General features: G+C 55.0%; 1 protein-coding gene across 1 annotated transcript in view; it reads left to right on the plus strand.

Annotated features, from left to right (window-relative positions):
* Window positions 1-248: 248 nt before the first annotated feature.
* SAMD11 (sterile alpha motif domain containing 11) overlaps window positions 249-17,795 on the plus strand; it is a 76,878-nt gene continuing 59,331 nt past the window's right edge. The window contains 3 exon segments of the mRNA XM_030963864.1: window positions 249-581; window positions 929-1,728; window positions 3,141-3,232. Of these exon segments, the coding sequence (XP_030819724.1) occupies window positions 942-1,728; window positions 3,141-3,232 (879 nt within the window). The 5' untranslated portion in view covers window positions 249-581; window positions 929-941.

Consider the following 17,795-nt stretch of genomic DNA (forward strand, 5'->3'; position numbering starts at 1 on the left):
CCATCCTGGAGCCAGCTCCAGCCGCCGGGCATTGCCAGCCCCGTGCCCGGGGGTGCCGAGGGGTGGCCCAGCGGGCTCGGGCCGTGTCCCCGCGGGGCTGGGTCCCCGCCGGTGGCCCCGGGCTGGCTGCAGCCGGCGCTGGCCCCGCCGTCCGTCGCTCACCCCCTCGCCGCCGCCGGCGCGGCGCTTCCCAGCGCCTCCGCTGTTTAAATGGGCCAAGTTAGAGAAGCGGCGGCGGCGGCGGCGGAGGGAAATCTTGTTTGGTCGGAGTCTCCGAACTGTGCGGTGACTTCTGAGCACCGATCAATGCGTGTCTGTCCCGGCTCGGGGGCCCGGCCCGGCCCGGGGGCTGCGGGGAGCGCAGGGCTGGCGGGGATGGCACTGTAGATGTCCGTGCGGCTGTGCGTGTGGAGATGCGCTTGTATTTATAGATATATATTTATGTATGTGTACACAGAGGGGCGAGGAGCGTAACCCCGCGTTTCTGAGCATTTCCTGCGGGAGCGGGGATTCAAACGCGGCTGGCGGGGATCAGAGCGGCTCCGCTGGGAGCGGGGCGAGGCTGCAGCGCGCAGGTGAAGGTGGGCGGCCCCGGGGAAAGTTCGCCGCCGCCCGGGTGTCTGGAGCCCCGCGGGCAGAGCCGGCACCGGCCGGGGCTCCGTCCTCCCGCCGGGCGCCGGCGGGGCGGGGAGGGGTCGCGGAGCGGCGGCGGGGGCGCAGCGTTTAATTTTAATTATTGCATATAAATAAATAAACCAGGTGTCAGTTTAAAGGAAGCAGGGGGGCAGGGTGAAAGGGGGCTGGCTGGCTGGGCGGCGGGGAACCCTTCAGCCTGGCGAGAAGGTGGGTTGATCTAGGGGAATCAATAAGCTTTTTTTTTTTTTTTTTTTTTCCCCTCCTTAAACCAAAATAATGTCTACGGCAGCAGAGACCTCTCCGAGATGTCAGGTATTAGTCCGGAGGGGCAGATCTGCGAGGCACACGGCAGCTCCCGGGTCTACGGTACATTAGGCTCTCCGTGGGAGCGGGATCCCAGACAGCTCTGCTGGGGAGCCAGCCCAGGAGATTTGTTAGCGGGCTGCTCCGGGGGATACCAGCCACCTCCGGCACCCGAGCGCCAAAGGTGCTTGTGCTGCTGCTGCTGCTGCTGCTGGCGCATTTCAGCCAAACTCCAGCCGGAGCGAGGGCAAGTTGAACCGGAGACATTGGAGCCGCTGTGCTTCGGAGACGCCAGGGCGCACGGGGAGCGCGGCGGCACCATGCCTGCCATCAAGAAGGAGCGACTTGACAGGGAAGAGATGGCCCTGGCAGCTTTTAACCAGCCCATGGAAACCTTACCCGACTACCTCGCGCCCCTGGCCGCCGCTGCCATGCCGGTGGTCACCCCGCACCCGCCGGCTTACGAGCAGATCTTCGCCCACCGCGCGTACCTGGGCTTCCACGAGCCCCACCACCCCCACCCGCACCACCCCCACCACCTCCCCGAGGACCTGATGCTGGAGAGGTTTTCCTCCATCCCGGATTTCCAGCCCTTCTTTGACAACGGAGAGCCTTGCATCGAGGTGGAGTGCGGGGAGAACAAGGCGCTGCTCTACATCAATAAGTTGTGCCAAGGGAGCAAAGGACCCTCCATCCGCTACCGGGGAGAGTGGCTCACCCCCAACGAGTTCCAGTTCGTCAGCGGCAGGGAGACGGCCAAGGACTGGAAGCGCAGCATCAGGCACAAAGGTAAAGGCAGCGCTGGGGTCCCCGCGCCGCCCCGCTCCTCCTCGCATCCTCCCTCTCGCCCCCGTGCTCGGGCAGCGCTCTCGGCGAGAGCCGAGCCCCCTCCCCGCTCCCCCGGCCCCTCTCTGCCGGATCCCCGCGCCCCGGTACCGCCGAACTTTTCCAAGCCATTTGGGAACGGTTCCCTTTGGGGTGGGGTTGGGTTTTGGGGAAGGCGGGGGGGGATTTGGGGGGCTCCTCTCCGGCAGGGGAGAAGTTTGATGTGGCGCGGGCGGCGATTTGAACAGCGGGCGGGTGGCGGGGTGCGGGGCTCGGGATGCCCGGGGGGCTCGGTGCCCGGGGCTCGGGGTGCTCGGTGCCCGGGGCTCGGGGTGCCCGGGGGGCTCGGTCTGTCGCTGGCCCCCCGCCCGCCCTCCCGCCGCCCCTGCGAGCCGCCGGCGGTGTCGGTGGCGGCGTTGGCGCCGCGGGGAGCGGCAGCGCGGCCCGGGCCGGCACCGGCGGGGCGGCGGGCGGGGCTCGGGGTGTTCCCCTCGCAGCTGGGTGGTGCGGGACCTCCGCGGCGCCGGCGGCTGCTGACGGGCGCCTGCCCTGCCTCCCTCCCCTCCCCGCCCGAGCCGGCGCCGCAGTCGCGGCTCCGCTGCTGCTGCTGCGGGCGGCAGGTGGAGAGCGGGGCCGGGGGGAGCGGCGGGGGCGGGCAGGCACAGCCCGGGCGGCTCCTAATGAGCCCAGAGCTGGAGGTGGCAGCCCGGGGGGCTGAGGAGCGATTAGGAGGTGACTGACACCTCGGCGCGGTTATTGATCGCCGGAGCGCGGGGGCAGCGCTCCGGGGCCGCGCTAATTGTCGCCGCCCGGCTCTTTGATGGCTGCGCTCCCGCTGCCTTCGGGAAGCCTCAGTTGCTCTGGGGTGAGTCAGGAGGAGCGGGCGGAGGAGCAGCGGGAGGTGCCCGGGGCCGTGCCCGCTGCGGGGGCTGCGGGAGCGCCTCCGGTTCCCCGGGGCTGCGGCAGCGCCGGCACCGAGCCCGGCGGGGCTGCGGGGGCTGTGCCGGGCTCCCCTTCCCCGGGACCCGCGGGGATTGTACCGGGCCGTGCCGAGCTGTGCCGGGCTCCCTTCCCCGGGACCCGCGGGGATTGTACCGGGCTGTGCCGGGCTCCCCTTCCCCGGGACCTGCGGGGATTGTACCGGGCCGTGCCGGGCTCCTCTCCCCGGTTCCTGCCGGGCTCCCCTTCCCGGGACCCGCGGGGCACAAACTCGGCTGCAGGGCAGTTGGGGATGGTGCTGGTAGGCAGGCAAGGGGAGGGCTGTTTATATGGAAGCAGACGCGTGCCTCCCCCTCCCTCCTTCCCTAAATACTTTCCTTTTATAAACGTGCTGATTTCTTTTTCTTCTTCTGCTTTTTCTCCTCCTCTGCATATAGGGAAAAGTTTGAAGACTCTTATGTCCAAAGGAATCTTACAGGTACATCCTCCAATCTGTGATTGCCCTGGGTGTCGAATTTCGTCTCCAGTGGTAAGATTATTGTTAAACTATGTGCTTTAGTTAAGACGTCTTCCCTCTCCTCTGCCTCCTTCCCTTAAAAAAAAAATAAATTCCCTTTGCTCTTCTGTACTGGTGGAACCGTGAGGGTCGTGGAGGCTGCCAGAGCCCTGCCTGCCCTGGGAGGGTTCCAGCAGTGTTAGAGAGGAGCTTGGAAGCAGAGCAGATGGGAAGAGAGAGCCGTGTTTGAGCTGAAGGAAGCAGCACTCGGTGGGATTTTTTGAGCAGTGTTTGAGCTGAAGGAAGCAGCTTTTTTGAGCAGTGTTTGAGCTGAAGGAAGCAGCACTCGGTGGGATTTTTTGGTTTTCGGGGGGAGCTGTGTGTGTGCGCAGAGGCAAATCATTGAGGAGCCTCTTTGGTGTTCCCACGCCTTGGTTTCTGTGCATTGTGCACAGGTGTGAAAGTGGCTAAATAAAGCAAAAGGGAAACGTAATTGTTGCCCACGTGTTAGAGTGAGGGCAGGCATTGTACAAACCGTGGTTAGGTGAGCTGCATGAGGAACAGCTCAAATGCTGACAGCTTGAGCATCGTTCATGGCATAGCTCAGTTATGGCTTTTGTAGATCTGTCCTTCCCAAATTTGGGGTTCCTTGTGTATTCTTGCTTTTACCCCGAGAATTTCAAAATCTCTCATCAGCATTTTTGTGGGAAAGATGTTGATGGTATAAATAAAAGGTGACTGAAATCGTAGTAAAGTAAGGCCTTAAAACAGTTCATGATGTGTAAAAATAACCATAAAATACAATAATATCTAACTGGGAGGGCAGAGCTGTTGGTGTGGGGAACTGAAGCAGCTCTTGGTCTGAAAGAACAACAACTTAAACATTGCCAGTATCACTGTGGAAACAAAAGCAGGTGGAAATGTACATGATTTTATCCACTGGAAATCAGCCATTTTTGGTTTTGTTGCTTGCTTGGGCTGGAGTGGGCAGTCTGTGCTCAGATGCAGTTTCTGTGATTGGAAAAGACAGAGTTGGGAGTTCCAGTCCTTCCTGCCTGGTGCCTCTGTGAGTTACAAACACCCAGGGAAGGGGCTCAGAAATGAACGGGGAGAGCTGTCCTGCCTGTGTGGTGTGGCAGCAGCCCCCTCCCCCAGCCCTGCCTGGTGTTTGACCCCAGCTGTGCTGGAACCTGGCTCTCCCCAGCTCCTGGAGTGGGTGGCACAACGTGGGATGTGCTGTGGGCAGCTTCCTCCAGCTGGGAGTTCTGTCTGTCGTGTCACTTGTGTGGCTCAGAGCCAGAAATCTGCCGGTGCCAGGGATGTGCTGCTGCTGTGGGGATGCTGAGGGGTGCCTGGCCAGGGGATGCTGCTATGGGGATGCTGAGGAGTGCCTGGCCAGGTGATGCTGTGCTGCTGTGGGGATGCTGAGGAGTGCCTGGCCAGGTGATGCTGCTGTGGGGATGCTGAGGAGTGCCTGGCCAGGTGATGCTGCTGTGGGGATGCTGAGGAGTGCCTGGCCAGGTGATGCTGCTGTGGGGATGCTGAGGAGTGCCTGGCAGGGATGCTGCTGGTGCTGGCTGGCCGTATTTCTGGAGGCAGGAGTGCCTAGCAGTGATGCGTGTGCTACTTTTCCTAGCATACAAATATGCACTTTCAGGGAAGCACTTTTCAGGATTTTCAGGTGCATTTCCAGATGGGAGGACAGCTCTGCATGAAGTCGGCGTGTGGCACAGCCTTTGAGAACTGGCTTTGGAAAGTACAGATAGAGGGGAAAAAAGAGGTTGGTGCAGCTTTGGGCGAGGAGAAATAAATCTTCCTGGACTTGCCTCCCACTGCTTCCCCAGCTGGGAAAGGGGTTTTGGATGTCAGAATTTGCACAGCAAGGCCAGAGCCCCGTGAGGAGTTCTGTCAAAGCTGTTTCTCAGTGCTCCCTGCACTTTCTGTGCTGTACTTAGCTCCTGTCCCTGACCAAAGGACAGTCCCACATTTTTGATCCTGAATTCTTTTGCTAGTGCTTTGGTAGCTGCATCCACTGCACATCCAGAGCAGTCACACAAGGAGGAGGATTAGGAATTGGGCATGGTTTATATTTCCCCTTTTAGTGATTGCCCATTCGAGTGCCGCTGAGATCCGAGGACTGATTCTGCTCAAAAGTAGAAATGCTTTATATTTTATAGTGCAGACGACAGAGACTTGCAGTGCCTGGTCTGGTGTGATCCGGTGGGGGTGTGGAGATGGGGGGAGCTGGTCCTGTCTGCAGCGGCTTCCACCGCTGTGCAGTCAGTCCTTGGACAGCGGGGATGGGCCAGCAAAACGCGGGCAGCGCCTCTGGCAGGGGGCAGGGCAGGGTCTGCACCTCTGTCTGATCCATCAGGCAGCAAAGGCAGCGCTTTGCTCCGGGGCTGAGCCCGGCTGTCCCTGCGGGAGCGGTGACGGTGTCCCCTGTGTGTGTCCCGAGCGTGTCCCCTGCCAGCCCCGTGTGTGTCCCCTGTGTGTGTCCCGAGCGTGTCCCCTGCCAGCCCCGTGTGTGTCCCCTGTGTCCCCTGCCAGCCCCGAGCAGCCCCGGCGGCTCCGAGCCCCTGCCCGGGTCCGGCCGCGCTCGGTGTGCGGAGGAAATTGCAGCGAGCCGCAGCCCCGGGCTGGCAGCGCCCCCGGGCCGGGCTCCGAGCCTCGGCCCCCCTGTTCCCCCTGTTCCCCCTGTTCCCCCCGGTGCCCCCCGGCCGCCGCTGGCGCCGCGTTCCCCGCCCGTGACCCGGCGGCCCCGGGGCTCGGCGCCCGCCCCCGCCGCCCGCGCCGCTCGTCGCTGCAGCTGCAGACGGGGCCGGCGCCGGGCCCGCTCCGCCACCGACCGCCGGTTTCCTGCGCGCCGAGCCTCGGGGGGAGCGGCCCCGCCGGCGCCTCCGCCCCCGGGCCGCCCTCGCGCCGCCGGCCGGCAGCCATCCATCCATCCATCCATCCATCCATCCATCCATCTATCATCCATCCATCCATCCATCCATCTATCATCCATCCATCCATCCATCCATCCATCCATCCATCCATCCATCCATCCATCCATCCATCCATCCATCCATCCTTCTCTCCATCCATCCTTCTCTCCATCCATCATTCCATCCCTTCATCCCTCCATCCATTCCTCTGTCCACTCATCCCTCCCTCCCTCCCTCCCTCCCCATCCATCCCTCCCTCCCTCCCCCATCGATCCATCCATCCATCCCTCCATCCATCCCTCCCTCCCTCCCCATCGATCCATCCATCCATCCCTCCATCCATCCCTCCCTCCCCTGCCCTGGCCTGCAGGCAGGGCTGAGTGCCCCTCCCAGGGCCGAGGTGCAGGCACACAGGGGAACCAGGGCCTGCCCCTGGGCCTTGTGCCCTCACAGCGGTTTCTGGCTGGGAGAATGGCACAGGTCCCTTTGGTTTTGGGGAGGCACAGGCTGCCAAACCTTCCAGAGTGAGCTGCCAGTGTGAGCGGGGCTCTCCCCCCACGTTTGTCCTTGTCAGTTTTGGGCAGGCACAGTTCCATCCAGCATGGAGCCCTGGATGGGTTCCAGCGTGTTCTGGTGAGCCCCATTCCCTGCAGGATTCCCTCTGCTCCAAACGCACCGCCGCCCTCTCTCCATCTCTGCTCCAGCCCGCAGCCAGGGCTGGAGGGGGCAGTGGGCTCCCAGAGCCAGAGGGATGGGAGAGCAGCTCTGAATTCCTTATTGAGGAGCCAAAATGCCTCAGATCTGTGAACTCTAGCATCACAGGTCTGGGATGACAGTGGAGGGACATCTCAGGTCCGGGATAACAGCGGAAGGACAAACCTCAACACTGGATTGCTTCCCTTACAGACAGAGTGTGACCCTTGCTGTGTGTTCCGTTCTCTGGTGCTGCCTCTGAAGGGGAGTTAGGGCTGGAGGCTGGCTGCTCCTCATCCTCTTTTTCTGTTTCCCATGGATATTTGGTTTCTGGGACAGGGTTTCTGTTTGAAAGGTGGCCCTTATGGGGTTCAGGTAGAGAAGACCCCTTTCCCCAGAGCTGTTGTGGCATGGCCACGTTCAAACAAACAAAAAGAGCCATAAATGATGTTTGGGGTTTGCCCCCTGTCCATCACATGCAGAGGCACAGGGTGGCTGTGCAGGGCTGGGGCACTGACACTGGGAATTCATTTGCTGGGGCCGTGTTTTGCTCTTGGTTTGATTTATGTGTGGTTCCTTTATTTGCTGCTTTTTGCTTTCCTCATCGTGGTTGTTGTTTTCCTTTGCTGCCCTGAGGTTCAGGCCTCCGTCCAAGACTTTGTCAGGGATGGAGGGAGGAACTCTCTGCTGCTAACTTCAACAACGCCAGTGAGGAGCAAAATCTCTCCTTTAGCCCTGAGGCTCCTGAGCCTCCTCCTGGGCCCTGTTTCGGGTGGAAGGCAGCTCTGTGTGTCTCCAGAGTGGCTTTGTGTCACTCCTGGTGCTGGGCTCCTCTCTGTCCTTCCCTGGCTGCTCCACAGATTCCTTGGAGAGCCAGAAGCAGAGCAGGGCAAGGAATGGAGATCCTGGGGCTCCTGAGTGTGGTGGGATCCAAACTCAGAGGCTTTCACCAGAAGGGGAATCTCCCACACCAGGCACGAGTCTTCCGGGAGAACTTTGCTGTGCTAAGAGGACTTTGCCTGCTGGAGAATTTCCTCGGCAGGATTAATTCTGAAATTTCACTGTTAAGTGAACAGATTAGGTTTGGGTTCCTTTCTGAGCTGCTCTGGGCTTAGGGATGGGACTGGAGAATTTGGGGTTTGTGTGCAGGGGCTGTTTTCATAACTCTGCCTTTGTGCCCCTCGGGGCTGGCTCATGAATGTGGAAAAAGCCCCTCTGTAAAGCAGACTTATAAACTTCCAAATCCCCCCAAGGACTTTGGCACAGTCTGTTGATTTTTATTTGTGGTTTCATGCTGATTTGGCTTGTTGCTTTTAATCCGGCACATTTGAGTTCAGGTTAGTGTTTGTTGGAGGTTTTGGAGATAGATGGGCTTTTTTTTGTTTGTTTGCAGGGTTGTTTTGGTTCTGTTTTGGTTTTTTTTTTGAGGACTTGGCCCAGGTGGATTTTAACCTGTGTTGCAGGTTGGATTCTTAAGTTGATTCAAACTCTGTCGGATTTCAGCTCTATGGAGCAACTGGAGATGAGGTGATGATTTCCTGCTCTGAAATGGGCTGAGGGACCCCCAGAGCCCACCCAGTGCTGAATTTGGGCTGCTGAGCTTGGTCCAGCTCCCAGGGCTCCTGCTCTGGGGGCAGTGGGAGCCCCTGTGCTGCTGCTGCCACAGGAAAGTCCCTAAAATCCGCTGCTGTGGGGTCAGGGAGCGTTCCAGAGGGGGATTTTGGGGGGCAAACAGCTGGAAATGGGGATCGGGGTGGCTGCAGAGGGGCTGTGAAAGGCTCTGGGGGGTGGAAGTTATTGCTGATGGTCCCAGTTCTCCTCCTCATCCTCTTTTCCATGGCAGACAGCTGGAAATGGGGATCAGGGTGGCTCTGAAAGGCTCTTTGGGGGTGGAAGTTGCTGCTGATGGTCCCAGCTCTGCTCCTGGGCAGGACAAGCAGCAGCTGCCCCTGTTGGGGGCTGCAGCAGCTGAAGGAGCAGTTATTGTTCTGTACAGAGGCACAACAAGCCCAGATCAATGGCACTGATAGTGCCAGCACAATGCTGAAGGATTTAATTTTGTGGATTATTAAATACCCTCTGGAAAGGAAAATATTAATTGGATTGCAGGCTTGGGAGGGAGCAGCAGAGATGTAGAGGCAGCTGTGGTTTAAGAGAGTAATTTTGTCTTGCAGGGGGCTTTGAGGAGCTCCAGGGGGGTGAGGTTTGCCCTGGTGCAGGAGCTGGGCTGAAGATCCCTGCTCCAGCAGAGAAGACAAAGGTGGGGAAAGGTCTGGTGTGATGGAAGGGCAGAGCAGGGGCCCTGGGTGAGGTCAGGGCTTGTGCAAACCGGGCCAGGAGAGAGGGAAGGAAAATCCCTGCTGAGCTCGGTGTGGGAGGGCTCTGCGTGGAGGGAACAGATCTCCTTGGGATGCTCGCAGGGATCCCTCACCCCACAGCCAGCCCCGCAGTGTCCTGGGCTCTGCTGCAGGAAAAGGCCATTTCTGAGCCCTCACTCTGACCCAGAAACCGGCAGCTGCTGCTGGAAGTCTGCTCTGAGGGAAGGAAAGTGAAGGCTGGGAAGAAAGACAGACAAATAAATGTGGGGGAGCAGGGGAAGCAGCATCATCTCGTTAGTGCCGTGTCAAGGGCAGCGGAAAGGTGACACAGGAGAAGTAATTTTGCTGTCAAAATTATTTAGAGATGTCATTAAACTGCTTAGGGCTGTCTGTGGTGCTTCAGGGCACAGGCACCTGGTGTTAATTTGCTCTGCTGTGTGTCCAGGCTGGCTGGCCTGGCTCAGAGGGAGCCTGGTGGGAGCTGGAAGGCAAAGGGTGCCCAGGAGCTCCCTCAGAAGCGTCACGAATTTAAAATTGCCCATCAGGGCAGGTCTGCAGGGGCGGTGAGCTCTGCAGAGAGCCCCTTCTGGCTCAGCCATGGGGCAGGGAGAGCAGGGAGCAGGTCCCTGCTGGGATCCTATGGAGGTGGCCAGGCTGGGCAGGGCTCGGAGCTGTCCCTGCCATGGGGAAGGGAATCTCAGGGGTGGAATTTGCCATTTGCCATGGCCATGGGGTGGGTGGGATTTAAGGTTCCTTCCAAGCCTGTGGTTTTATGATTGGTCCTGGACTTTGGAAAAGAAATCCCCTCTGTTCTTATTTAATTATTCCTTGACCCAAAGTCCTGCACTTAAACAATCACTTTGTTTGCTCTCTGTATTTTTCTTTTTTACCTAGTTTGTTTGCTTTAGTGGAGTTTGTTTGTTTGTTTGTTTTTCCTTCCCCCCTCCCCACTGTGTCCTGCCCTGTTTCTCCTGTGCCCAGTCTGTTTCCTTTATCTGGAAGACGTTTTGCTCCTCAGGGGTCTCGTTTGGCCCCTTCCCTCCCTTCTCCCTCTAATTGAAATGCTTCATTTTCAGCTCCCCAGCTGCAGAATTCACAGCTCTCCCCATTTCAGGCTGCCTTTTCCTGCTGGGACACCTCCCCTGGCAGATGCCACTGGGGAGCTCATTGCAGCCCCTGTGTCCCAAAGTTGTGTTTTCCCAGGAAAGGGAAGGAGGCAGGCAAAGCTCTGAGGGGTTCCTGAGTCTGGAAATAATCCAGAGCAGCTCTGCTGTGTCACAGACGTTTCTTTTATGAAAAATCCTCTCTCAAGATTTTTCCTGCCGAAGCTGAGAAGTTCAGCAGCAAGACATAAACAATAGGTTATCTGCTGCTGTAGAATGCAACAGGTCCATCTGCATTGGCCCAGCTTGGATGTTTGTAGTTCGTGGCCAATCCAGGACTGAATTGTCTCTGAGAGAGTCGGAGACAACTCCTTTGTTTTCATTCTTTCTATTCTTAGGTTTAGGTAGCAACCTCTGGAAATCTCCTTTCCTTTTCTTTTTAGTATAGTTTTAATGGATGTATATACCATAAAATAATAAATCAAGCCTTCTGGTCATGGAGTCAGATCTACGTCTCTTCCTTCATCTCCAAAACCCTTGTGACAGCCTTGCTGGGCCCTGCAGTTCCTTCCTGCTGCTTTTGGCTCTTGTTTTGGCTGAGGCAAGTGAGGACCGGGAGGGAGTTCCGCATTCCCCGGGTCAGAAATGCACAAATCCAGCCTGGTAAGGGCTTTTCTTGTGGCAGTGTCTGAGGCTGAGGAGGGACGAGTGCAGGGAATTCCCAAGTGCTGAAAGGTTCTTGCTCATTTATTCTGCCTCCAGCCCATGGGCAAATTGTAGCTTTTACTTCATTTTGCACATGGGTACAAAGCCACACTGAGCCCAAATTTGCCCTTTTTTTTGGGCTAGCTGCACAGAAACACTGCTGCACATCAAATCCTTCATTTTCGGATGTCAGGAAAGCTTCAGTCCCTGAGCAGAGCAGGTTCTTTAACCCTCTGCATCTCCAGCCGGGAGGAACTCACTCCCAGGAGGCAGCGTCACCTTGGGGTGACAGCACAGGCTCCAGCAGGGCTGGGAGTGGGGATTCCAGAGAAATGGGGTGCAGGAAACCCCGAGAGCTTCTGTGATGGCAGAGCCACGGGGCAGGAAACGCAGAAAATACAGAAATTGCAGAACCTGGAAGATTCCTGGTGACAGAAAAGTTGTGTTTGCTTGGAGCTGGTGCCCAGTTCAGTGCTGGGATTGATGTCAGTGGCAGCTCTGGGATTTTAAAGGACTTCAGGACCTCTAAAGGACTTTTCTAAAGTCAGAAAATGCAGAAAAATTCAGAACCTGGAAGAATGCAGAATATAGCAAAGCAGAAAAGTTGTGTTTGCTTGGAGCTGGTGCCCAGTTCAGTGCTGGGATTGATGTCAGCGGCAGCTCTGGGATGTTAAAGGGCTCCAGGAGCTCTACAGGACTTTTCTGAAGGACCTTTAAAGGACTCTGAAGGAGCTGTAAGCCAGCCCAGCTGCTGGGTAGGACTCTGGGCTGTTCCCTGCCTGGGGCTGTGTGTGTCAGAGCTCTGGGGCTGGTCTGGATCCCCAGCAGCTCCTGCCCAGCCCAGCCCTGCCTTTATCCCGCTTTATCCCAGCGGGGTGGGAGAGGTGCCGTGGCTGGGGATGGAGCTGCTGCTGCTGCTGGGTTGCCAGGGCAACCAGAGATGGCCCCTGGAGACAGGAAAGGGCAAACATTCCTTTCTGCTACACTGGGAGCATCGGTGATTGAATGAGATTAGATGGAATTAGATAATCCTGGAATTCTCAGTGATTTGACGCCAGGCCTTTATTAAATAAGTAAAAGTACCAGCCCTTATAATAAAAATGAATTCTTTCAGATCAATAACTTTCCCTGCTGCTCGTCACAGCTGCGGTTCTTGAGATCTCTTTTTCTGTGGCACGGGGTAAGCCACACAAACCTGCCTTTTTAAAATTTTATTTTCTTTTCCTCTCCCAGAGGGGACAAATAATATCAATTCCTCCTTTATTTCCCCCTTGTGATTTACCCACTTAACCCTAAGGTGCCCTTGCAGAGGAAGGCACTGCAGGGTTCTTCAGGGATGATTCAGTGCACTGGAATTTACAGCTCTGGGGTTACTTAAACACTGCACAGCATCACTCTCAGCTATTACAGTGTTCTAGAGTTAAAGAGAAAAAATGAAAATACATGAAAATGCAAAAATACATGGGCAAATACATGGGCAAATACATGGGCAAATACATGGGCAAATACATGGGGAAATACATGGGAAAATTCATGGAAAAATTAATGGAAAAATCATGGAAAAAATAATGGAAAATTCGTGGAAAATTAATGGAAAAATACACGGAAATACAAAAATACATGAAAATACAAAAAAACCCCCAAAAACTGGGCAGTTTTTTGCTCCTTGTGGGTTCAAGCTCTTGGCACCTGAGCCCTGCCTGGCTGCACAGGGACTGATAACATCGTGCTCACATCTCCAGTTAAACCTGAGAGCAGGGAGCCTTTGATCACAGCCAGCAGCATTTCCATCAGCCCAGCTGCTGGCTCCTCCTCATCCTCACACTGGCAGGGCTGGCACCAGAACCCTCTGTGCAGCACAGGGCACCCAGCAGAGCATGGAGGATTTGGGGTGTCCTGGTTCCCCTCAGGCTGTGCTGGCCCTGCCAGAGCAGGGCTTCATTTATTCAGAGGGATTTTTTTGTTGCAGGCACAGGGGCCAGTTCAGCTCTCACAGCTCCTCTGCAGAATGCTTTTAATTCTGAATTAAAATCCAATTCATTCTCTAATTCCTGCGTTAGCAGTGTGATTTCTTACAACGTCTTTGGCTTGGAATTCATGAGCTGCTGGTGCAGGTCTGGATCTGGGCTGGTTTCTATCAGCAGCGTGGATCTGGGGGTTGTTTTTTTTTGAAGTCTCACCTTGCTGTGATGGATTTCTCAGGCAGAAGTTCAGTTAGGAGTAATTCCAAAGGCTGGGGAGCATTTCTGTCCCCTGGCGTGTGCAGAGGGCAGAAATCATCCTTGCTTTGGGAGGATTTAGTTCTGCCTTTGATGTGTCTGCTGTTGTCTTTAAATCACTGCAGGACCCGCAGAAGGTGCGTGTAAAGGATATTTGAAATGATGAGCTCCAAGTTGCTGTGCTTTTCCTTGAGCTGCAAAACTTCCATCCTGGGAGTCATTCTGGTGTGCTGGGACCCCCCAAGCCCTGCACTGCTTCTCATGGCGAGCCATGGGAACAGGAGTGGAAAAAGTCATTTTTTCCCCCATCTTGTAAGGAAATTCTGACATGGAGCAAAGAGAGAGAGGGAAGGACGGAGGAGGCTGAGAAATGGGTGTGCAGAGGAAACTGATCTGCACTGGGGACAACCCCACCCTGACCAGCAGGAGAACAGCACCAGCTGCTCATTTTTAGGATCCTGGAGTGGGTTGGGTTGGGTTGGAAGGGATCTTAAAACCCTTCAATCTCCTTGCAGCCCCTGGGCAGGGGCAGCTTCCCAGCCCAGGCTGTCTGGGGGTTCAGGCAGGCACGGTTCTCCCTGCAGGGCTCTGATTCCACATTCAGAAAGTTCTGTGGTGTCAGAGCAAACACCTCGCAGAAATCCAAGCACGTTGTGTTGGCACTATTGTCCCAGCAAAAAAAGATACATTGGTTTAACATATTTTCCATTAACAAGCTTTAATTTGCATAAATTATATCACCCTCTGTTAATTTATTATTACTTCTTCGGTTTCCTCTATTTCATTATTTCTCCTGGGGGTTATAAAATTACTGGGATTATTCTGCTTAAGCTTTTTAAAATACAGTCACAGTGCTGTGTTTTCCCATTCACCTTGTATTTCCTCATTGTTCTGAGGCTCATTAAAAATCTGAGTGAAGTCTCAAGAACTTCCCTGGATAGGAATTCTGCAAGTCTTCGAGAGCAAAGTACCCAAGTTTGCCGATTTAAACCCAAATAATTTTGGAAGTTTCTGTCCTAAATCACTGGTGGGATGAGAAGTGTTTCGTGTCCATGCTGGGTCAGAGCTGGCTTTTTCTCACAGAGCAGAAAGAAAACTGTGCCAGGTTTGTGCCAACTGTACCAAAACAAAACTGTGCCAAGCTGTGTGGGGACTCTCCAGAATCATTATTAGCTGATTTCTTATTAGCTGATTAATTATATTATTAGCTAATAATGAAAGAGTTTTCATTGTTCTCTTTTTAGCATTCAGTAAGTATAATTTCTGTATTCTGTAGTATTCTTTAATTCTTGAATATATTATTCTTTAATATTCTTTAATATTCTGCTATAGTATTCTTTATTATAATCTAGTATCATAAAATAATAAACGAGCCTTATGAGAGCATGGGGTCAGGTTTATCACTCCTCCCTGCCACAGGGGTCCCCACAAACACAGTCCTGGTGCCTTCCCCTGTCCCTGTCCCAGCTGCCCTCCTGGCCTGGGTAAATAGCACCCAGGGATCAGCCAGCCTCGAGTGCCCTCCCAAGGGGCTGCATTTCCTTCCCCCCAAATCCCACCTTGGCTGGCTGCGTGGGAGAACCTGCAGTTATTATTCCTTTAATTTGTGTTTCTACAACCCTGCCCTTGTCTTTTGTTTACCTTCCCGACTCCAAATGTGATTTCAGAGGGGATTTTCCTGCAGTTCCAGCTGGCACCCAGTGTCCAAACAAAGGCAGTGGTGTGCCTGGCGCTGCTTTGCTCCTGCTGTGTTTGGGCAGGGCTCACCTGCCTCAGCAGCTCAGGGAGAGCAGATCCAGCTGAGCCTCTGGAGGCTCTGCAGGGATTTGTCCTTCTCATCCTGTTTATTTTAATGGGGCATTCGCTTCTCAGGAGCTGCCTCAGACCTGAGCTGGTGCCTCCACAGCCAAGGGGTGTAAGAGTTTGACCCTGATTTGATTTAGCCCTTACTTTGGCTGTTTCTCCATTGGAATTTGGGTTTGTGCTGGGTTTGAGTTGGGTTTTGCCTGTGCAGAGATGACCCTGTTAAATAGATAAAAGTAATTATTATTGGTATGGTACTCCATACCCTGTGGAGTGCAGAGCATGCTGTGCTGTGCTCTGACATTGGTATTTTACTTCTGCTTTGAGCTGGAGCGAGGGAAATCCTGAGAAAGATTCCTGGATTCATTTCCCAGTGTTATTTATAGACACAAACATTGTAAAATCGTGTGGTGTCACCTGGTGGGGCTCCCAACGTGCTGAGCCAGCTGGGTGAGTGTTCCTGGTGATTTTTGGGGTGCAGGGTTTATCCTTGGCAGCTGGGTGAGTGTTCCTGGTGATTTTTTGGGGTGCAGGGATTTATTCTTTGCAGCTGGGTGAGTGTTCCTGGTGATTTTGGGGTGCAGGGTTTATCCTTGGCAGGATGAGATGGAAAACACACCCAGGTGGGATTTCACTTTCCCTTTGCCAGCCTCCTGCAGTGCTCAGGGGTGACCCAGAGCTGCTTAGCAGAGCCCAAGAGGATCAGGAGGAGCCTGAGGCTGCTGCGGCTCAGGGGAATTAGGATGGCCAGAGTGTCACTGGGACAGCTCCTGTTTGGCTGGGCTGTTTTGTTTTAAGAGGCCTGGGAAATCAGCAGGTAGATGTTAAACTGGGGTTCTGAGGTTGCTGAGCAGCAGTGATGGGGAGGAGGTGGTCTCACAGCCCCCCTGCTCAGCCCAGGTGTGTTTTACCTGAGCTCATGCAGGTGGAACCCCATCCTGGGGCTTTCCAAACACCATTCCAGCCTGGAAGGAGCCCCAGCCTGGGCTGCTTGGCTGGTGCAGGGCAGACCCAGGGTGTTCACTCTGAAATTGTCTGGTTTCCTTGGCTTTCTGCACATGGGCTGGGGTTTAAAGCAGCTGCAGAGCGGCCAGCAGCAAAACCCAACTCTGCAGCAGGTTTTGGTTCAAAAATTAAGGACATCTCCAGGTTGTGGGCACAGTGTGTTAATGTGGGTTTGTGTGCAGCAGGTGAGGGCTGGGGGCTCTGGGTGGGATTTCTGCTGGAATTCTGAATTCCCTCAGGAATCCCCAGCTCTGCTGTGTTTGTCACAGGTGAGGGCTGGGGGCTCTGGGTGGTTTTTGCTCCTGGAATTCCCTCAGGAATCCCCAGCTCTGCTGAGCTGTCATTGCAGCAGGGCAGACCTTGGCAAGGGCTCTGTCCATGGTGGCAGACCCAGCTCTGTTTCCCACCCTGGAATTGCTCAGTGCCCAGAGGGGAGAGGCCATTTCCAGATTAAATGTGCCGCCTTCCAAACTTCCCCTCTGCTTTACTCCAATTGACTCTGGTCCTGGTTCCACTCCCATGTCAGACTGGGGGTTTTTTTCACCTTCTCAGAAAACTCTTCCCTCTGGCATTGCTCCTTTTCCTTTCTTCCCTTCCAGCTTCTTGTTTTCCACTCTTTTGATGAATTATTTACCTCTCTAGTATTACTTTTTTTTATATTCTCTTTGTGTTTACTTTCAAAACACACAGCTCCCAACACCCCCTGCATCCTCCCCTGTGCTCCTTGGGAAGCCACTGCATTTGTTGGTCATTCATTTCCCAGTGTTATTTATAAACACAAACGTTGTAAAATCGCGTGGTGTCACCTGGTGGGGCTCCCAACGTGCTGAGCCAGCTGGGTGAGTGTTCCTGGTGATTTTTGGGGCGCAGGGTTTGTCCTTTGCAGCTGGGTGAGTGTTCCTGGTGATTTTTGGGGTGCAGGGTTTGTCCTTGGCAGCTGGGTGAGTGTTCCTGGCGATTTTTGGGGTGCAGGGTTTACCCTTGGCAGCTGGGTGAGTGTTCCTGGTGATTTTTGGAGTATAGGGATTTATTCTTTGCAGCTGGGTGAGTGTTCCTGGTGATTTTTGGGGTGCAGGGTTTACCCTTTGGCAGCTGGGTTGAGTGTTCCTGGTGATTTTTGATGTGCCCAGTCCCCAGGGCTGTGCTGAGCAGGGATTTGGCCACTCCAGCTCTGCCCTCTGTCCTCAGCTCCTTTCCCTGCATTTCCTTGGCCTGATCCCAGCACTGACTCTCTTTTAAAACAATTTATTCCCATTTATTCTGTCGAATGCCTTGCTCTGGTACCAGCATTTGCTTCCGGCAGCCACCTCAGGGTAAAAATAAAAGCCCCAAACCCTCCAGTTGTGCTTGGAGCCCTTTGCCATCCATCAGCCAGGGGTCACAGGAACTGCAGCTCAGGTCTGAAACCTGCAGGAAATCAGTCTTTGTTACACGTGAAATAAAGCAGTCTATGGGGAAAATAACCATAAATGTTCATTATTTGTACAGGAAAATCAATTTGTAGGCCAATTGACCAAATAAAGTAATACAATTTGCTGGGAAATCCCCCAGGTGTGGCAGGGAAATGGCAGCGCAGGGCTGCAGGCCGAGGTTTGTGTGGGGAACGTGGGTGGGAGGGACAGGAGGCTGGCAAAAGGAGTAAACCTGCAGAAAAGGGCACAGGGAGAGGGAAATGGGCCTCTTGTGGTGGTTTTGCAGCATTCTGTGTGTGGTGCCAAGGAAGGTGCTGTGGGACAGGGCCGGCCCTGGGAGCTGCTCCCCTGTGGTTCTGCTGCTCCAGAGGTGCCACAGCAGGGACTGGGAATAGAGGGGAAAATGTC

Source organism: Camarhynchus parvulus, chromosome 21 (genome assembly GCF_901933205.1).
Source record: "Camarhynchus parvulus chromosome 21, STF_HiC, whole genome shotgun sequence".
Taxonomy (NCBI): domain Eukaryota; kingdom Metazoa; phylum Chordata; class Aves; order Passeriformes; family Thraupidae; genus Camarhynchus; species Camarhynchus parvulus.